This window comes from Pinus tabuliformis, chromosome Q (assembly GCF_031772625.1).
Source record: "Pinus tabuliformis cultivar Carrire ecotype Pingquan chromosome Q, CPIR1, whole genome shotgun sequence".
Lineage (NCBI taxonomy): Eukaryota > Viridiplantae > Streptophyta > Pinopsida > Pinales > Pinaceae > Pinus > Pinus tabuliformis.
In genome coordinates this window covers 1,237,794,441-1,237,817,681 of record NC_142296.1, presented here as the reverse complement: position 1 = coordinate 1,237,817,681, position 23,241 = coordinate 1,237,794,441, and the positions used below count along the sequence as shown (strand labels likewise).

Genomic DNA, 23,241 nt, shown 5'->3' with positions numbered 1-23,241 from the left:
TGTTATTTTGTATTGGTTCTCCACATTTGAGCCCTTGATTGGACAATTATCATAGATCAACAGGATTTGGTATGGCCTTTGATGTATCATTTCTATTTGACATCATATATATCAGTGCTTTCTTCATATTTATGTGCCAATGTGTTTAGTTCATGTTTTTATTGCTTTATATGTTTAAAAATCTGAAAAAATTATTATATTATGCATTTTTTATGCTTGCCAATATTTGCCGATATTTTCACCCATATCGCCGATAAGATGTTTTCTGGACCCTCGCCGATATTTTGTCGATACCGATATTGTCAACATTGGTTTAAACAATGTCAATCTGGTGTTTCACTGTTAACAATGCATTTAGGCATTTCTTCAGAATCTCCTTGTGGAGGTTATTACAATATTCAGATAGATTTTAACATGATTGTAAGATTGTTTTTCACTTGTAACAGATGACATGTAAGTTTCATTTTGTCAAACTTTTGTTCCTTCTGTTGTAAGATTTTAATCACAGAAATTGCTGACTACCTTTTATAGGAAAAATTCTGCAAATTGAATACATGGCAGAGAGCACCTCAAACGAGCGATGTAGTCTCTTTGCTGTCAGAGATAAAACTTGTTCCAGGCAAGACAGACAGCTGGAATGGTATCCAGACGGCTAATATTCCTGCAGTCATAGCTGCTGCTGCAGCAGCTTCGGGTGCCAATATAAAAATGGCAGAAGCTGGTAATTTGGAGATTCTGTCTACTGGAATTGTCAGTGCAAATGTGAAGTCCAATTATGCTGGAGAAATTGCTGGTATGAGAAGGCTTTATGTCAGCATTGGTGGTTTTCAATCTCAGACAAAAAAGCCAACAGTAGCTTCAGAGTCCTTTTACATAATGAGGAATGCCAGTCAGAAACCAATTAGCAACACACAGTTGTTGCAGCCTGAAACTGAGTCATTTAATGAGATGCTGGTTACTAGGTTTCTACACCTTCTACAGCAATTTGTGAACACAGCTGAGAAGGGGGAAGTTGTAGATAAAGCATCTTTCCATGAGACATGCTCTCAGGCCACTGCCCTTCTTCTTTCTGACTTGGTGAGCCTTTCATTTGTAATGGTTCTGTTACAATACATTACCTAGGATATGCTATGTTACTTTTGTAGGAAGTCTCCCTCACAATATGGAATCGCCAAATTTCCTTTAGAAGTATTCTTATAGAAGTATTCAAAGAGTCTATTCATCATTTATATGCTAACGAATACTGCAATTCTCAATGCTATTCCATGTATAAGTATGGACTAAAAACATTTGTTGATATTTCAGGGCACTGACTCAAAGATGAAGATGGAAAGCTTTTCACAGCTACTGCGTTTACTTTGTTGGTGCCCAGCTTTTATTTCGACATCTGGATCAATGGAAACAGGGATGTTTATATGGACATGGTTAGTTTCTGCTGCACCTTACTTGGGATCCCTTGTTCTTGCAGAATTAGTGGATGCCTGGTTGTGGACAGTAGACACAAAACGTGGTCTTTTTGCATCTGGAATTGATAATTCAGGGCCTGCGGCAAAATTGCGTCCTCATCTTACACCAGGCGAGCCCAAACCACTTCCAGAAAAAGATCCAGTGGAGGGCATAACTGCTCATCGACTTTGGCTTGGGTTTTTCCTTGATCGCTTTGAGGTGAGAAGATGAATGGAATTCTTGAAAATGCATTTTTGCTTGAATAAATGTATTCATCATTTGGTCCTTTATTTGACATATATTATCTTTGTTTATCATTTCAATTTATATGAGTTCTTTTGAAGCTTATCAGATTTCTGCTTCATAGTTTGAAATTGCCAATTTCAGACGTTCTTTTCTCAGCTCCACCCATGTTTGTTGTGAGGCTGTAATACTATTGGACTCAGAATTTTTTAATTGCTTTCTATCGATTTTGTAAAACCACATCATGGATGGATTTTCAATAATTTCCTTGTAATAGGAACTATGGGTATTGGCTTATGAGTTATTACTGATGGTCCTGATAGTGTTGGTTATCATGAATATCAGTGAATTTTCCACCTGTGACTGTCCTGACTGACTTATGATTGGACCCCAAATCCCTGAACCATAAAGAGCTTTGGGTGTGACAATGTTGTCGAGTAAGTGGTTGTAATCGATGTTCTCAAAGGGGAGGGAGAACCACTTTCATTGTCTAGAGCAGAGAGGCAACATCCTCCTTATGCAGCAGGGCATATGGTGTGACTACCTTAATTGCTTGTCCCTGAAAAATAAGGTTTGTAAAACCTGTTGATTTTGGAATTTAAAATCTTAACTTTGGTTTTGCTAGGATTTACTCTCTTTTGAATCAATAAAACTGGGACAAACTTTCTAACTGCTTTTGGAGCCCCCAACTGTATGAGATAAAAATTCCATGAGCAAATAAAATGATGTAGATCATTATACTAAACATAATACAACCATAGCTTAATCATATGTTCCCTTGGTAGTCCTCCAGCTCATCAACGTGTAATTCAAATAGAAAAAAAATGAAATTTATGTTAGTGCCAAGCTAAATAAAAGGAACTAGTGACTACAACTAGCAATAATAGCCAAACAAAAGATGGTGGTGCCAAGAATACCTGTAAAATTAGATCAAATGAAATGAAAATGAGTATGTGATTAACAGGGAAAAAATGACATCTAATAGGCACAGAGCCTAGTTAGAGATGTAGCTGCCACAAGGAGAGTAGGGAGTTATCCTTGCACATCTTTGCTATCTCAATTGTGCAAATGTCATTGTCAAGTGTTTTGTTGAATAATGTTGTCAGGAGAGTGACTTTCATTCATTGGGCCTTGGGGACTACCCTGGTTGGCATTGACCCTCTCCTGATGGTGGTTGGGGCTGATAAAGATGGGAGAGCACTCCAGTGTTGAAATTTTCAGCATTGGGAAAAATCAGAGTGTTTGGGGCATTGTTGAAAGCATTGACATCAGCAAAAATCACCAAGGGCTTGGGCGTGGGGACATCAAAAAAATCAATGCAAAAATTGGCAAGCCATCACAAATATTAAAAAATCCAAAATAAATGATTTTATTTTCAATTTTTTTAAAATATGAACCCATGACAACATCAAATATGCACATTATCACGTAAGTACGCAAAACACACACACACACACACACACACTCACTCACACACACACACACACACACACACACATCTATATATATATATATATAGAGAGAGAGAGAGAGAGAGAGAGAGAGAGAGAGATGATGTAGTGGATTCCAAATTAAAGTTGATACTGAATACTTAATCCAGATAGTTGTTCAATCAAGGACTCAAAACGGGACAACCAATACAAATTAACATCAAATATTCATAATGCTAAGTTACCAGGATTCGGATCCGGATCCGCATTCGGATATGGATCCGCCAGTTTTTTGAAAACCTAGGATCCACAAACGGCAAGTAGAAGCAAATATAAAATATTTTATAATTTTTAAAATTAAACTTTATATAAATACAAAATTAAAAACTAAATTTATATAAATATAAAAATAAAAGGATATGCTAATTTTAAATATACAATTTCTACATACAATAAATAATTATTATATAAATAATTCCTAATGTATCATTTATAAATGTTAAATTTAATTAATATAACATTAATTAAATTTATATAAAAATAAAAAAACACATGTGAATTTTTAAATATATAAGTCCAATATAATACTTTAAAAATAATTATTAAGTTAATCATATATATATATATATTTTTTGTTATACAGTGGAATTGGCAACAGGGGCAGCCTCGCGACTCGCGTTACTCGGGGTCGATTCTGACCGCTACCTTTATAACCATTGGGAGCTGCGCCTGCCCCTCTCCACAACACCGGGTTAGTTCGGGGGAATTGAACTCGTGACTTTCAGTACGGAGCCCGCCTTTCTAACGAACTTCATCGCAGTGTGATTACCAACTCGCCTACCCTTGTGGGGCTAAGTTAGTCATAATATAATTAATGCATCATTTATAAATATTTAAACACTAATTATTAGTTATAATTATTTATATTAAGAAAATTATTGAACTTATAGTTATTTTAGAAAGGTACTTTTTAAACTTGATGATATTTCTTGGTCGTGGCTTAATATTTTTAGGAAAAGTCACGAATTTTCCATTTTTTTTAGACATTTGATTTTTGCCTCATGATTTTTGGTTTTCATGTTCAACTCATGATGTTTTCAAGACATTAGTGATGTCTTCAACTGTGGTTTGAATGGTGAGAAAATGACAAACCTTAACAAACATTAAAAAATAAAAAATAAATTTATTTTTTTTCCTTTTTTTTTTTAACTATAAACCAACAAGAACATCAAACAATCACATTGCCACATTAATACAAGAAAAACCATTGATATATAAGATGTATAGGATGCCAAGTCACAAATCAAAATTGATATTGAAATATTGAATCTGGATTGTTGTACAATTAAAGACTTATAACTAAATCCACAATACAAGATTGCATCAAATATATAAAATTTATGTCATCATAATGAGTCATCTACAATGATCAATCTAGAAGCTATTTATTGATTCCCTTTGCCTCTTTAATAAGAAAAGATAATGACTCCTCTGCTACTAGAAGGTATAGTGACATCAATTTGATGACCACAATTTGGTGTATGAGCATCAATATGTGTAGAAGTGGCATTGAAGTTGGCATATCAATGTCCTCACACCTAATTGTTTCCCTCTCAATTGTTTCCGGTCATCCTTTGTGCCAATGCGCTTAGTCCTCCTCCTTTAAGAAAATAGGTGCCTCCAGAACAAGCCCTCTGATCTTGACCTTCGATTGAGACATGCTTTTAATGTTTTTTAGGGAAACACACCCACATAAGGGTGTGTCTCAAGTTGCTTCACCCACAATCGAAGATTGTAGGGGACATAAACAATATCGTTGAGGCATTGAACTCTAACCTATAGGAGAGTCTTAATAAAGTTAATGGGTCTCAAGGGTCAAAAATTTGAAAAATTGTAATTGCTAACTCATTGTGCTTCTTTTTGTGTCAGTTTTCAAATACACTCCAATTGCACTTACACCTTGAAGAGCTAGAAGTTTGGCTAAGTAGTTGAATAACAAATTTCCATAGAAGTGGTGCTTTTCCACATTAATTTCTCCACAAAATATCTCTAACAATTAAGCAAAAAATCCTTAAATTACATTTCATTTGAGTAGAAAATGTGAAATATTGTAAACAAAATCCATCTTTCAAACAAAATATGTAATTAAAATTGTAAATTCTAATGGTTTAATTAGCATCACAATATTCCTTTCTTGGTCAACAATGTTAATCCAAGTAGTATGCTTGTATTCTTATACAAATCTATCTTTTGATGAATTGTTTCTTAATCAATGAGAGTAGGGACCATCCTCTAAAGAAAAGTATGGGACCCTCCCATACTACATGAGTAAACAAAAGTGGGAATGAAGAAAAACCATGGTGCATGAATGGGACGATGGCGCATCTTATTCCATTGGTCATCAAAGAAATATTGGATTACTGGATTTTTTTCAAATCCAGGATCACCTTTGTCCTTATAAGATTGGATAACTTCTTTGGCATATCCATGGCTTCATATAGGGAGCACATTCGGGTCTTTTCTCCATCAGCCAAGGAAATAACCTTTACCAAAGGTTGCTTAAGTGTGCACACTTCCTCCACTCACGTGCAGAAGGAATCTTGGTACACTAGTTTAGCAAAGGTAAGAACAAATGCATGGCTATATATAAGAATCTCCTTAGTCTAAATATAAATGCATGGTGAGGTAACTAGGGTTTTCTGTAGTAGCCGAAATTGCAGCCATAATTGTACGTCCGAAGTTGAGGTCAAAAAAGAGAGTTGTAGTAGTTGTGTAGCTAACTTAACTTGGGTTGACATTACAAGAAGAAAGTTCTTCAAAGGAGAAGTTGACTTAGTCTTGGAGGGGTCTTGGTCAAGGGTCATATGTCTTGGAATTCGTCATTTGAAGTCCTATAAGAAGAGAAGAGTTCTTGTGGGTTTTCCTCTCAAGAGGAGAGTTTTTGGCCTATATCTTGTGTCCTCTTGTCTTATTGTTCTTTATTGTTTGGTAGTTCTTTGATGATAAGAACACTAATTATAATCAAGCGAAGGAAGCTAATCATGTTATGTAAAACTACATCACAAGCAATTATCAAAGTAAGAGAAGTCACCTAATCTAGCTGCCTCTAGATTTCCCAACATGGTATGAGAGCTAAGGTGACAAGACAAGAAAAGGCAGCTTGAAGAAAGAATCTAAGGAGCATCAAGGAGGACTACCCATCTCATCTCAAGGATCATACCATCTAGAAGCAACAACAAGAAGAAGACCTCAAAGACTCTACTTTCAAGAAGGACCTCACCTCCACTCAAAAAAGGACTACACATTTGAAGCATCTTGAAGTCTCCATATTCTACACTTCTACATACCAGGGAAGCAAGAAGAAGCATTGCCATCATCATCAGAGAAATCAAGGTGATCTCCCTCTCTTTGAAGAAATGATCACACTTCAGGGATATTTGAAGAAAGAAATCTCAAGAAGAAGTATTGTCATCTTCAAAGAAGCAAACATCATCAATCCTCAAGAAAGGCATGAAGTTGAAGATATCATCATCAAAGGAGCATCTTCACTTGACAAGTAAGTATCTTTATATCTATGTCTGAATCTACTATCAAAATGACTTGATTCTGCAAGGAAATCAATAAACTGGTTGGGTCATCAAATTTCCTTGCATGGAAGAAGAGGATAGATTTAATCCTCAAAGAGAATGAAGTTATAGGACATGTTAAGGGTTCAATCTCCAAACCATCACAAGAGGATGCAAACATCATCAATCATCAAGAAAGGCATCAAGTTGAAGATATCATCATCAAAGGAGCATCTTCACTTGACAAGTAAGTATCTTTATATCTATGTCTGAATCTACTATCAAAATGACTTCATTTTGCAAGGAAAGCAATAAATTGGTTGGGTCATCAAATTTCCTTGCATGGAAGAAGAGGATAGATTTAATCCTCATAGAGAATGAAGTTATTGGACATGTTAAGTGTTCAATCTCCAAACCATCACAAGAGGAGGCTCAAACATTATCGAAGTATATGAAAGGGGAAATAAGGGCTCAAAGAATCATTTTAGAATCAATCAAGGATCCCCTCACGCTTTATGTAGCAAAGATGGAGAAATAAAAAGAAATATATGATAAATTGGTAAAATTGTTCTCCATAAGCATTGCAGGAGAAGTTATATCTTTGAGAACCGAGCTATACAATATGAAGGTATCAAAAAAAGAATGGATAGCACATCTTATGAGGGTATCACAAATAAGAGACCAACTACAAGAGTTGGGGGGAAATAATGTTCGACAAAGAAATGACCATTGTTGTGCTCAATGCAGTGTCTGATGAATGGGGTAACTTTGTATCAAGTATCTATGGAAAGAAGGAAGCTACTCCATTTAGTGAACTTTGGTCTTTATGTAATATAGAAGAAACTAGATTGAAGGCAAAAAGTGATGTTGGATCAACCGAACAAGTTGAAGCATATGCTGCCATGGACAAGAGAAAAGGAAAGTTTGGAAAGTTTGGTCTTCATAAAAAGAAGAAGATCAAAATGTCAAAGATACAATGCTATGAATGTAATGAATATGGGCACTTTAAAAGGAATTGTCACAAACTCAAGAAGGACAACAAGAAGAGAAAGGAAAGAAATGAAGCCCATGCCACTGAAGAAGTGGAAGAACCTCAAAAGAAGAAATCAAAGAAGGGGAAGTGAAAGATCTCTACTATGACTAAGATAATATTCTTCACTTAGTTCTTTCCAGTTTTGTAGAAGATAACTATCATGATAGAAAGCATCACTTGCATCAAGATACATTAGAGTTGAAATAGAGATGACATTGCCATAGAAACTTGGAAGGATAGCTGAGGTAGAAGTCTACATAGTTGTGGCAGTCATCATGATAGAAAGAAAGTAGTTCATGACATCTCTATTCAAAGCATATAAGGATAACCATAGTAGTAGTATGTATGGTTTGAAGGAAGTCATTTAGCATGATAGAAGATAAAGAAATCATCATACATCATCATCATTAGAAAGGAGCATTTGCAGAATAGGGATCATCTAGATCCTCCACTAGAATCTTTATAAGAAGGTTCACCTCTACTTGGAAGAAGCAAGTGTCTCAGTGATAGTCTACGATCCACCTTGTGTGAGATCCATTGGTAAGGTATGATGATGAACATGTGCAACATGTTGAAGTTGTTAAAATCGCGATATTATCGGTTTATCACGATTTTTTCCCAAAGACGAGAATATCGCGAGTAGTACTCGCGGGTTTTTTTTTTTTTATACGCGATTTTTCGAAAAAATTGCGATTTTTTCCCAATTTATCGCAGGGTGTCGGGGCAGCGCGGTTTTATAAGGCAAAAAACGATTTTATTTCATTTCATTTGCACAGCTGAGCGCGCGGAGGGCAGTGGAGTGTTGGAGAGGCTTGGAGCTAAATCAAGAGCGTGGAGGAGAAAATCAAAGAGTGTGCTAAGGAGGAGACCGATTATCTCCATAAAAACGGTATGGGCACCAATTTTTTTTTTTTTTGTTTTCATTGTTTTGAAACTTTGTTTTTGGTTGGATTTGGAATGGGGTTTTTGACATTTGTCCATTGTAATTTTTTTTAGTTTTTTTGGTTGGGTTTGGAATGGGGTTTCGTAAAATGTATGTAATTTTTTTTAGTTTTTGTACAATGTAAAAATTAAAATACTAAATTGTAAGTTTGTAACTTGTAAATACTAAATTGTAATCCTTATTTTCCCATAGGTTCACAACTTCACTGAAACACCATTCAAGTTTTCAACTTCAAAGTTCAAAAACAAACATGCCAAGGAAATTGGACCCTTTCTGGGAATTTGGTGAACCTGATGCTCTGAATGATAGACTAAACTTGAGATGCAAGTTGTGTGGGTTCCCTATGTCCGGGGGGGTGTACAGATTGAAGTATCACCTTGCAAAAATACCTGGATTTGATGTAGGGCCTTGCACAAATACAAATCCTGAACTCATCTGAAGACCCATGAAAGCATTGGAAGTTTTAGACCAGAATAGAGAGGCCAAAGAAGAAGTGAAGAGGCAATTAAAAAAGTCAGCTGAAGCAAGTGTCACTGGTTCTACTGCAGCATCAATCAATTCGGTAGCTGCCACATCATTTTTTGTTCCTCGAACCACACCTGGTTCACAACCATCTATCAGTTCAATGCTAAAAAGAACTGAGAAAGAACAAGCTGACAAGTTGCTGGCAAAATTTCTCCTTTGGAGTGATATTCCTTTCAGCATTGTAAGGAATAATCCATTTTTCCAATTTGCTATTGATGCTATTGCAACTGTTGGCCTAGGGTACAAAATCCCTTCTTATCATGATTTCAGAGGCCAGATTCTTCAAAATGAAAAGCTTGACTGCACCCAAAGATTTAAGGATTTTAGGGCATCATGGACACAAACAGGATGCACTGTTATGTTAGATGGTTGCACTGACCAAAAGGGGAGAACCCTTATAAACTTCTTGGTTAGTTGTCCCAAGGGGACTGTTTATCAAATCTGTTGATGCATCTGCACAAATCAAAGATGCAAGAACTTAATGTGATTTGCTAGATGTGTTTATTTTGGAGGTGGGTGCAGAAAATGTTGTCCAAGTCATAACGGACAATACTGCAAATTATGTTGCTGCTGACAGGATGCTTATGGACAGGCATCCTACTTTATTTTGGACACCTTGTGCTGCACACTGTATTGATTTGATGTTGGAGGACATAGGGAAAATTCCCTTTGTCAAAGATATTGTTGAGTCATCCAAAAGCATTACAAAATTTATATATAACCATACATCTGTGCTTAGCTTGATGAGAAGATTCACCAACAACAAAGAGTTAGTGCGCCCTGCCATTACACGGTTTGCCACCAGTTTCATATCTCTTCAATCCCTCTTGAATTCTATGTGGGATGTGAAGAGAATGTTTCTTTCAGAGGAGTGGTGTGTTTGGCCAATGAGCCGCAAACCAGAGGGAGAGGCCGTATGCAGACTAGTTTCATACCAGGAAGACTTCTAGGCGGGAGTGTAGGAGGTGTGCGTCGTTGCTAAAACTTTGGTAAAGGTTCTTCGGTTAGTTGATGGTGAGAAGCCCGCAATGGGATATTTGTATGAGGCCATGGACAGGGCCAAAGAAGCCATTCGGCCCTACTATGATGATAAGGGAGATGATGGGTTTCAGAGACAACTCCTCCTATGGGGAGTGATTGATGAGCGATGGAACAACACACTCCATCGTCCCATTCATGCTGCTGGGCTTTTCCTGAACCCCACATTTTCTTACGCATATGGGTTTGTATTTGATGCTGAGGTCATGGATGGATTCTTACCCTGTGTCCAGAAGATGGTGCGATCCCCAGCAGAACGTATAGAGATCTCTAAAGAAATTGAGACATATAGGATGGTAGGTGGCACATTTGGCTTTGAGATGGCTGTCATTGATAGGATGATTAAAATGCCAAGTATTTTTTAGTCTGTAACTTTGTTTCAAATTTCAGTGTCTCTTCAAATTCCATTTTTTTCTTATGTTTATTTAAAATTTTATTTGTAATTTTGTTGTAGATGCATGGTGGAGAATGTATGGTGGCAGGGTACCCCTTCTGCAAAAGCTTGCCATTCGCATCCTCAACCAAACATGTAGCTGCTCAAGATGTGAGCGCAACTGAAGTGTATTTGAAAAAATACACAACAAGAAGCGCACCAAGTTAACATTTAAACATTTAAAATATTGCAAATTTCAAAATAAATTTTTGAATTCATTAAACAATATATATATATATATATATATATATATATTTTTTTTTTTTTTTTTAATTATTAATTATTATTTCATGATCTTTGTACAGGTTGGAGTCCCAACGACTTAATGACATGGTCTACGTCTACTACAATCTTCGATTGTGGGTGATGCAACTTGAGAGGACACCTGATGTGGAGGTCATCTCATTGGATGGGATTGACACCACTGCTGCATGGAGGGTTGAGGTCGAGAGGCCTCTCATGGAGTCTGCTGATGATTGGTTAGTGCAGGATGTAGTGGAGGGGGAGGAGGAGCAGGAGGAGGAGGAGGAGGAGGAACAGGAGGAGGAGGTGACACCACCTGCCCGGGCTACCCCTGCCACCAGTAGAGGACGTGGTCTACCTCCTATAGCTCCTACTTCTAGTTCTTAAGCTTCTAGAGCACAATAGAGTCCACTGCCAGCTCCACCAGCGCCAGCATCTATATCTGGAGGGAAAGGGAAAACTGTGGCATTTTCTTGCAAGAGGGGCAGAGGAAATCAATAGTATTAGACTTTAGTTATTTTCTTCATTTTATTGTATATGACATTATGACTCATGAGATACATTATTATAATTTTTGTTGATATTTTGACGCTGAGTTGGGACTCAGGAGTCAGGACTTACTATTCAGGACATGATTCACTGTTATGTGTGATTTTAGCACTAGAAATAATATTAAACATCTTATATATTAGTTATTTTATCATATTTATGTGTCAATGTATTTATTTTATGTTGTAGATGGTTTAGATATTAAAAAAATTGAAAAAAAATGAAAAAAATTTAATATTTTTGTACCAAACGATTTTTTCCCAATTATTTCCTATTTTTTCCTCGCGCCAATATTATCCTGATAACGATTAATGCAACATTGGTTTGAAGTACTTTCATCTTCAAACAAGAAAAGGAAGTTGCTAGAAGGAAAGTCTAAATGACGAAAAGAAGGAAAAGGTATGCATATATTTGATAGAGTCATGTCATTATATAGTTACAGACAGCTTTGTCGAATTGCTCCATCTTATGAGCATGATCGAAGAAGGTTCTCTTCCATTAGAATGATGCATGAAAGCATGTAAACAATGTACGTTGAACTCTTCTACATATTGATAAGATGAAATCAACATAATATGACCTCATATGGAATATGAGGTGGTTGATAATCATGGTTCCTAAGTTGAAAGAACCATGTAAAGAAAATCTTGAGGAAAACATGTGAAGAAAGGAAGAAGAGTTCGTGGAAGATGCAACTATACTCCCATAAGATAACTAGAAGAATTAGCTATGACATCTCCATGGAGAAGGTATGAACTTTGAAGACCTTGATGAAGTCTGAAAAAGAGGGAGACCCTTGATATTGAATGTCTTGGAGATGGAATCATACATTTGTAGGATGTTGATGTTGCAAGAAGCTAATGTCACGATGAAAGACCATCTTAAAAAGGTAATTTTAATTTGATGTTCATTTTTTATTTTTGAAAACATTTGGCTGGGTTGTAACAGGGCTACTAAAAGATAGTTTTAGATGTCACCTACAACTAACACTCATGTGATTGGATAAAAGATCCTGAAAGAAACATGACTTGGAAGAGGTAGCTGTATGAAGAAAAGACGGATGTGGAATAGAACATCACTTTCTGATGAAAAGAAGGATGACACGACTATTGGTTTAACACCATGATTCTTTGAAGGGAAAGTGATGGAGAAGTTGGTTGATGTCCTACGATAAAGTGACAATGAATAAGGTTCCATGATGAAGAAGATAAAGTTCATGACATTGGAAAGAGGAGCCCTACAAGCAGCTGATAGTGTACCATGTTTGTTAGTTTCTATAGCATCAGATGTGTTCTAGCCAAGAAATTTGGTGGAGAGGTTAGAATACATAAGATCTCTAAGACCCAGAAATCGTTTCTGGAAATTCCACCTAGAAGTGACTTAATTAGATTATTAACCAGTTTTTAAATATTTCCTAAGTCTAAACTTAGGGAATATGGTCAATTAATCAAAATTAATTAAGTCAAGGTGAATCATCTAGAAACTCACACAAATCGACTTCAAGATGATCCTAGCCATTGATTAAGATTTAATCTTGGTCGTTGGAGTCCCAACAATGGATTACAAGAAGACGACAATTTGCAATTGGAGAAGACACTTTTGTAGTTAGATTTTCTTGGCATATTGATTTCCAAAGAGCAAAAACAGTTGCCGGAGAGCTAGAGATCAAAGTAGGGGTCAGTTAGGGGCAGAGACAATGATCTTGAGGAAGTTTTCCAGATTCGGAGAGGGATTAGGAAGAGGTCGAGCTATTCCCAATGAGGCAACGCAGAGGACTGCGCAGTTGCTTCAAAAGCAACTCGATTTTTCTTGAGAGAAATTCGTTTTCAGATCCAGATGCTTGGCAGAGGGTCCATAGTGGTGGAGAAGCAATTTCCTCAGCAGAGACAGGACAAAAGACTTCATCAAAGGCAGTTCAGAGGCTAGACGTCATAGGGTTTGCGCAGAGCAACGGACATGTTGACACAGGGGGTCTAGGAGGACAAGTTTTCTAAAGGCAAGTTGTGCCAGGGTTGCTTGTGGAGGAAGGTTAATTCCCTTAAATAAGTTTGGCCAGATTTACTTGCTGTTTGGATTGCCAGTTGGGCATCCATAGATTGTACTAAGATTTTGCTGCTGCATAATAAAATAAAACCCTCATTTGCTGCATTGGTTTTCCTGCATTGGTTTTTTCTGGGGACTTCTATCCAAAAATAATGGTGTAATTTTTGTGTGTGTGTGCTAGATTTTCTCAGATTCCAACGTTATTTTATTTCTGCTGTTTTTATTTGTGAAGGTTACAGTGTGTTTATTTCGATATTGACGTAGCAATAAACCGAATAATTAATTTATCAGTTAGGAGAAATACCAACTGCTGCAATAGGATTCCAGTTGTAGGAATTTTCACAATGTTCTCCACCGAAGAGGAGAGAGCTGTTGTTGGAAACAAGTCCCCAATTAAGAGGGATCTTGGGCAAGTCCCTAGTTAAGACGAATCTTTAGTATATTCCTTTTTATAGGAACGAGTATATTCTCCCCAGTTGAAAGGGAGAGATAGACACATCATTCTTGTCTTCATGTTATGAAAAAAGAATGGGGGATTGCGTATGCATCTAAGATTAATTCCGATACTCTTTGAGGATGTGGTAGGGCATCCAATAGGGAAGAGTAGTTGAAGAGTGGACATTCTCATACTAAAGAATTCTCATAAGAAGAGTCGGATTGGTAAGCCATCTTATAAGCTATCTTATCAACTTATACTAGTGCGTCTCATTATACCAGCCAACATTGTCACATAGCAAGGCCTTGACTAACAACTCTATCTCTCCACAACATCATAGCACAATGCCGGTGAGACCAATGATTTATACACCTAAATCATTGTCTCTCAAGGCACATACCTGGGTGGGGTATGTGCCTTGAGAGACAATGATTTAGGTGTCTATAAATCATTGGTCTCACCGCACATACCTGGGTGGGGTATGTGCCTTGAGAGACAATGATTTAGGTGTCTATAAATCATTGGTCTCACCGGCATTATGCTCTGATCTTGTGGAGAGATAGAGCTATTAGTCAAGGCCTTGCTATGTGACAATGCTGGCTGGTATAATGAGATGCAATGGTATAAGTTGATAAGATAGCTTATAAGATGGCTTACCCATCCGATTCTTATGAGAATTCTTCAGTATGAGAATGTCCTAGTACCTTGTATGGATTATGAATACCTCCCTAGTTAAGAGGGAGTGTTGAAATGTGTAACTAGGTTCGACCTTCATAATGACATATGTAATCATGATTTTATATATTTAATGTAAAGAGAAAAATAAAATTATTATTGTCATTCTTGAGACATGGGTTTCATCCTTAAGGTTATTTAATTTATAGGTCAAGCACCCATTGGGTGCTTCTAGGGCTTGTCATTAAGTCAATTGAGTCATTGTCATGTATGGAAGATCGTTTTGGGCATATTGTATATTGTAAAGAAAAAATTATTTGAGTTAAAATTAGAGTCAAAGACCTGCCAAGACCTTGTCAACGTGCAAGCAACAAGTCGACCTATCAAACAATGAAGTCGACTTCCAAGTTCCTAAAAATGACATGCCAGTGTAATGAACTCTCTAGAAGCCTATATATAAGTGGGAAACTGACCACATTTGAGACCATCCATCATTATCAAGAAGTTCAATCACAAGACAAGAAGAAGTCCCATATCAAGCAAAGGAGGAGACAAGAATAGAGATTATTTCAAGGACTGTTTTGGGCTTTCTTTCCTCACACATGTGAAGTTAGGGCATCAATCTTGTTGCATCAAGTACCGAATTACAGTCACACAAGTAAGCTGAGATTTGTCTCTAAAATAAGTCTCCTTTGCAAGCCGAATTACCTAGGAGAAGAAGCCATCTCAAGCAAAGGAGAAAGAAAGGGTAAACCACCATATTCTTCCACACATGCAGAAACTAGGGTTTTCTGCAGTAGCCGAAATTACAGGTTTGAAGTTGAGGTCGAAAAAGATTGCAACCGCTGTGTAGCTCACTTAACTTGGGATGACTTTACTAGCAGAAAGTTCTTCAAAGGAGAAGTTTGACTTCGTCTTGGAGGGTTCTTTGTGAAGGGTCATAGGTCTTGGAATTCATCATTTGAAGTTCTATAAGAAGAGGAGTTCTTGTGGGTTTTCCTCTCAAGCGGAGAGGTTTTGGCCTGATTGATAGCCTATATCTTGTGTCCTCTTGTCTCATTGTTCTTTATTATTTGGTAGCTGTTCGATGATTAGAACACTAATTATAATCATGTGAAAGAAGAAGCTAATCAGGTTAAGTAAAAATACATCACAAGTAGTTATCAAAGGAAGAGGAATCACCTAATCTAGCTGCCCCTAGATTTCTCAACATAGTTTATGTTGAGGATCTCATTTTGACTAGTGGTGTTGAGTTTGATGATTGATCGTGTTGAACAATGATATGTAGTAGGTAAGTAGGCTGTAGCATGTTGTTTTTTGGACTATAGAGGCCATTTATACTCTTCTTGATTATGCATTTTTCTTTAGATATGTATTGCATTGATGCCATTTTGATATATTCACCCTTACATTCTATATACATGAGAAAACTTTGCATATTTTCTCTCTAATGGTTTGGAATTTTTAAAATATGATTTTTAATTAAATTTTTAATATTTCATGTATTCTTAGTAAACCGAGTCATAAAATTCAAATAGGTTTGATTTCAAGTCGAATCCAAGCAGGGTTTGAGTGGACCCTTGGTCAATTCCAAATTTGAATTGGAGTTTTAAAACATTGTTTCAAATCCCATAAGGTTTATATGGGCATGTGTTTTTACGTCTTGGGAGGTACCCTATGTTTTTCACGGACAACACCATTATAATTCCAATGAGATGCAAGTTTAAATCCTTGTAGGGCATGTGAGGATTATGTATATAGCATCATAGGCCTCTTATGGTTGGCCATCCCTGATCCCTTTAGTGCTCACTCTCATTTCATTTTGTTCTCTATAGGATTGGAGGCCTCGAGATGGATCTATTGGGACACATGGCTTAGGGAAGCCATTAGTTTTCTAGGGGTGATCACAACAAGTAAGCCTTCTTCGAAATGTGTTTAGTGCACCTATGTCTTTTCCACATGGCCTTGTGTCATAGAGTCTGTGTGCATCTCCTTGGATGTGGTAAATATAACTCAATTTCTCCATAGGGCCTTCCCATAGTTTACAACATTCCATGTTTAATAGTGACTAAAAAAAATGGTTGCCCCTTGTTTAAGAAAGAGAAAAGCTATATGGTGCACAAACACTCCTAGAAGAAGTCCTTGCAATAAATCTTTGTGTCATCTCAAGTGGAAATCAACAATGAAGAGGTTTGTCTTATGGAGGATGACAGGGTAGTTGTTGATGTGAAAGAAGATATGTCTAACCATACAGACAGGGAAGATGAAGTCTCCGTGGCAGGGAATAATGATGAAGAATCTCCAATAAGAGCTTATGGGGCCAAGAAGGAAACCCCTCTTCAAAACTATTCAATTTTATTGAAGGATTAGATTGAGAAAACTAGGGCTAATTGCTTAATAGTACCATCTCTAATCAAGATAAATAATGAAGACCAAGGCCCTACAAGGACTCCTCTAGGGACCTTCACTAACAAAATCAACGATAGCTTGATCAACATACTCAATACACTTTCTAGGGTACCTAATGGATGGACAAAGCAAGGAATTGAACAATTACCAAACTAACAAACGAAGAAGAATACCCCAAACCATCTTCCGTCCAATAGATATAGTTTAACGCTCAATGGATCGATCTTGTTAGCTTCTAGAAAACTTGAACATTCACCATAAATATTTATGCATCAAATAGCAATGAAGTGAAAAGATTGTCAAGAATGGACACCAAAACACCTTAATAGCTAGATATGCAATCTAGCTAACTCCATGATATTCGTGCTGGTAAATGGTGAGGATTATGATTTCATATATCATGTTTAACAATTACCTATATATTTTCCCTTGCAAATATATTTGTATATGCAATGTGATTTATACTTGTAATTATAGTGCACTTATATTTATTTATACATATATTTATTGACGTGAAAGAAGATACGTCTGACCATACAGATAAGGAAGATGAAGTCTCCGTGGCAGGGAACAATGATGAAGAATCTCCAATAAGAGCTTATGGGGCCAGGAAGGAAACCCATCTTCAAAACTATTCGATTTTATCGAAGGATTAGATTGAGGAAACTAGGGCCGATTGCTTAATAGTCTCATATCTAATCATGAAGACCAAGGCCCTATAAGAAGGGCTGCTCGAGGGACCTTCACTAACGATAGCCTGATCAACATACTCAATACACTTTCTCGGGTTCCTAATGGATGGACAAAGCAAGGAATTGAACAATTACCAAACTAAGAAACGAAGAAGAATAGTTACCCCAAACCATCTTCCGTCCAATAGGTATACTTTAATGCTCAATGGATCGATCTTGTTAGCTTCTAGAAAACTTGAACATTCACCATCAATATTTATGCATCAAATAACAATGAAGAGAAAAGATCATCAAGAATGGACACCAAAACACCTCAATAGCTAGATATGCAATCTAGCTAACTCCATGATATTCGTGCTGGTAAATGGTGAGGATTATGATTTCATATATCTTATTTAACAATTACATATATATTTTCCCTTGCAAATATATTTGTATATGCAATTGTGATTTATACTTGTAATTATAATGCACTTATATATATTTATACATTTGATCATAGATATATACATATTGGTTATAGGATGTAGTTATATATATGTATATATTTATATATTTGTCTTTATTTATTTGGACCTCAATCTATGAAATACTATATCATTAGATGAATTTCCTAATTAGTGTATATAAATACACACACACATATATGAACTCCGCGGAGCTTAGCCTAGTAAATGCATAAATGTCTCTTTTCACAAAGTTTAGGTTTTTGGCATTTTGTGTGTGTATATATATATATATATATATATATATATATACGTGTATATGAACTCCATGATATTCGTGCTAGTAAATGGTGAGGATTATGATTTCATATATCATGTTTAACAATTACATATATATTTTCCCTTGCAAATATATTTGTATATGCAATTGTGATTTATACTTGTAATTATAATGTAGTTATATATATTTATACATTTGATCATAGATATATACATATTGGTTATAAGATGTAGTTATATATATGTATATATTTATATATTTGTCTTTATTTATTTGGACCTCAATCTATGAAATATTATATCATCAAATGAATTTCCTAATTAGTGTATATAGATACACACAAATATATATGAACTCCGCGGATCTTAGCCTAGTAAATGCATAAATGTCTCTTTCCACAAAGTTTAGGTTTTTGGCATTTTGTGTATATATATATATATATATATATATATATATGAACTCCCACTGAGCTTAGCCTAGTAAATGCATTAACGTCTCTTTCCGCAAAGTTTAGGTTTTTGACATTTTGTAACTTGGTGTCTTGATGATCATCGAGGAATTTGAGTTAAAATGTTAGTAAGATCTCCCATAAGCCATAAAAATACAAATGTTAGGGTAGGTAGTGCTACACAGAGGTGTGCATCACATATCTTGATGAGATATCTCCCTTGGAGGATGCATTACTTGGCTAGCCATCTACTTGGCACATGTGAGTGTTCTTAGGCTTCCCTTGACTTGGATGATGTTGGCATGATTTGAGGAGGAAGTTTTCCATGGAGACCTTCCATATGATCATTGGAGATGATTTGGCTAAGATGATTATGTATCATGATTAGCTAAAAGTGTGACAATTTTATCTTATGTATTTTGCTAGACCATGCTTAGTGATCTGTGAAAAGTGCTTTTTTTTGTCTAGATGGTTATTTTGGACTCATTATGGTTTGTCATGGCCTGTCCTCTTAATCCCCATTTCATGTAAGTCCTTGCTCTTATGGCTTGTACTAACCATCTCATGTAGGTCATTTATGACTAAGGTGGGTGTGTTGGAATCTTGAATTAGGCACATGACTTAGGGAATCCCTAGGTATTTTTTTTTTTCACTTAACTCTTATGTAAAAGTTTTGCTTATATATTGTAATGATTGTTATACCTAGAGAGTGCACTTATTTTATATCTAAGTATGGATCTTTATGTATTTGTTACACTTTTCCTTAGGTGATCATTTACGTAGCAATTTGGCATCTCTTGACATGTATCTATTACTTGGTCACTCTACATATTTTCATGTGGAGACACAACTCCTAAGGCAACTTTACAACTCGTGAGGCTCTAGTCACAATGCCCTAGGCAGACAAGGCCCCTTCTACATGCACTTGGACTATCCATGTCAAGCCACATCATAGATATTGGAGCGCTTAGCCAGTTTACACATTGGATGGCATGTGTAACACATCTTGATGAGACGTCTCCTTTGGAGGATGCATTACTTTGTTGTTGGAGCACTATTTGGCACATGTGAGCGTTCTTAAGCTATCCTTGACTTTAGGATGTTGTTGGCATCATTTGAGGAGGGACATTACATGTTGGAGACATTCCATATGACTGTTGGAGATGATTTGGGTGAGCCACTCCTTTGAGCCTTCCACATGCCACACATGTGGACTTCCTTCATTTTGGGCATAACCATTGGCGTATTTGGTGAATTTATCTTCATTGGAGGCACATTTTGAGAAGGTTGCCTTGCATCATGAAGGGATTTTGTTTTATGTTGACCTCCTCTTGGCTATTTTAGTTGGACATCTCCCTCTCTTGGGGGGATATTGTACATATAGCACACCTCTTCATGTATTTTATGTATTGTTTGACATTGTCTCCTTTTAGTTGGAAAACAAGTCTATTGTGAGATCTCCTATACTAGTTCTAAGGAGATGAAACTATTATTGTAATATGAGGGTTGTTTAAGCCTCTTATATAAATGAGATTCTCCCCCCTCACACTTCAATTTGTTGTTAATTGGTTATTGAGAATACAATTTTGTTGGATATCTAGCTATTGAAGTGTGTTGGTGTCCATTCTTGATGATCTTTTCTCTTCATTGATTTTTGGTGCATAAATATTGATGGTGAATGTTCAAGTTTTCTAGAAGCTTACAATATCGATCAATTGAGGGTTAAAGTATACCTATTGGAAGGTAGATGGTTTCGGTTAACTATTCTCCTTCATTTGTTAGTTTGGTAATTATTCAATTCCTTGCTTTGTCCATCCATTAGGAACCCTAGCAAGTGTATTAAGTACATTGATCAAGCTATTGTTGATTTTGTTAGCAAAGGTGCTTCCTGGAGGAGCACTTCTTGTAGGGCCTTGGTCTTCATCATTTATCTTGATTAGAGATGAGACTATTAAGCAATTGGCCCTAGTTTCCTCATTCTAATCTGTCGATAAAATAGATTAGTTTTGAAGAGGGGTTTTTTTCCTGGCCCCATAAGCCTCGATGTCTAGATCATTCAAGAGCACACCCTCCTACCTCCAGATGAAAGCACAAGTTCAACATGCTCCACTACTTTCCATGCATTTGATATTCATGACACATCTCTCGATGATTTTGTTAGACACCTAATTTTCCGGGATTATTGTGAATTGTAAATAGTTGTAAATATGAAACTGAAAAGTCATTGGGCAAACCAACAACCCACGTAGTTGGAGAATTGTTTCTCCTTTGTAATTAATTTGTGCCTCTCATCCATGAATAATACATCAAATTTTGAACAATCCTTAGTCTGACATGGTATCAGAGCTGAGTGCTCCTCTGCCAAAACCTGCTTTTGCTGTCCTCCTGCATACCTGTCCGCCAACATTTATTCTCTTTGCTTGTTGACAATTGTGTAATGTAACCATAATCTCTATGTGTCCTCCACCAAGGCCTATCATCTTTACAGTGAGGCAAATAAGAAATTCATACTTTCTAAAGATGTCATATTCCTTGAGTCCACCAAAAGTGATGACTCTATTGAGAGACAACTTGATTGTCTAGAAAGGATTTCTCCGATGAAGACATATCATGAATTTGATAATGAGATTCCAAATGTTGAAAGGGAGAGCCCAATTCTGGGTCAATCTTTGGAATCTCCCTCTGCAGAACCAACTCCTCATGAAGAAGTTCCAGACACCTCATCATATTTGGTTTATGTTATAAGTAGAATTGTGATGTTGAACATTGATGATGCTACACCCTCAGAGGAGCCATCTAATCCTTCTCCAAAACGACCAAAAAAGTGGTTGATCAAGACACTTGAAAGTGTCCATCCTGATGAGATCAGAAAGACTAGAACCAATTGTTCTGCTAGAGATGACAATGGAGGTGCAAATTCAGGTGATGTGGATGGCACAAATATTTTGTGTAATTGGGAACTGAATTTGTCCACTGACTTTGAACCCACTTCCTTCAAAGAAATTGCTGCTCATGATGAAAGGATATAACCGATCTAGAAGGAATGTGATGCACTCATAAAAATGAGACTTGGAAGTTGGTAGGCCCTCCATATGGAACCAAACCAATTCACTGCAAGTGGGTCTTCAAAAACAAGTATAAATTAGGTGGCTCACTTGACAAGCACAAAGCAAGGTTTGTGGCAAAAGGATTTGTGCAAAAAGGTGTTGGCTATGAGGAAACGTTCACCCCTGCAGCAAAATGGGCGGCTATCTGAACCATATTATCTTTGGCAACATAGAATGGATGGGAAATCCATCAAATGGACTCTAAGACAACTTTCTTGAATGGGGATTTGAATGAAAATGTTTTTGTCTCAGCCTGAGGGTTTTGTTGTGAAGGGACAAGAACAAAAGGTATGCAAGCTCATCAAATCCTTGTATGGCATAAAACAGGCAACACGAGCATGGTATGAAAAGCTAATCGAGCATCTTCTGAAGCTAAATTTCAAACACTACAATCTTGATGATGCAACTTTGTTTGTCAAAAAGGTTGGCAAAAACAATTGTGTATCTTGTAGTATATGTAGATGATCTGTTAATAACTGGAAACAATGAAACCTATATTACATCCGTGAAGAAAGAACTGAAGAAAGGTTTTGAAATGATAGACTTGGGACATCTTCATTATTACTTGGGCATTGAAGTCAATCAAAATCCAAAATACATATTCATTTCCCAAAAAAAACTACATTGGAGAACTATTGAATATATTTGGCATGACAGAATGCAACTCTCTCTCCACTCCAATGGAACAGAACTTGAAGCTTACATCGAAAGAAGGGAATGAATTTTAGGATGCAATGAAGTACAAACTTGTAGGAAGTGTCATCTACCTCACCACAACCAGACCAGATATCTCATATGTTGTTAGCATCCTTTCCAGATTCATGCAAAAACCATGCGTGGGACATTGGTCTGCTGCAAAAAGAGTCCCGAGATACTTAAAAGGAAGTCAAGATTATGGACTCAAGTACACCAAGGTGGAAAAATTTAGTCTTATTGGACATTCTGATTTAGTCTTCGGCGGGGAAAAGGAAATTGAGTATCAACTTCAGGATATCTCATGAGTTTAGGATCAACAACTATCTCATGGAGGTCACTTAAACTGTTAGTTCCAACAGATTCCACAACAAAGGCAGAATATGTGGTGGCCACAAAAGCAATAAAGGAAATTATGTCACTTAGGAAAATACTTAAGAGACTTGCAGAAGAAACAAGTGAACTCAACTCCTTTACTTGTTGACAATACTTCTGCAATCAAGTTGGCCAAGAATCCCAAATTCTATGATCGAACCAAGTGCATCAACACTAAGTATCATTTG

At 36.5% G+C, this 23,241-nt stretch overlaps 1 protein-coding gene across 2 annotated transcripts in view; it reads left to right on the top strand.

The window, feature by feature from the left end:
- LOC149224286 (Phosphatidylinositol 3- and 4-kinase family protein) overlaps positions 1 to 23,241 on the top strand; it is a 328,841-nt gene that overhangs the window by 125,702 nt on the left and 179,898 nt on the right. For both annotated transcript variants that reach the window (XM_089386063.1, XM_089386064.1), the window contains exons 12-13: positions 532 to 1,077; positions 1,306 to 1,665. In XM_089386063.1, the coding sequence (XP_089242189.1) occupies positions 532 to 1,077; positions 1,306 to 1,665 (906 nt within the window). The remainder of the gene's footprint in view (positions 1 to 531; positions 1,078 to 1,305; positions 1,666 to 23,241) is intronic.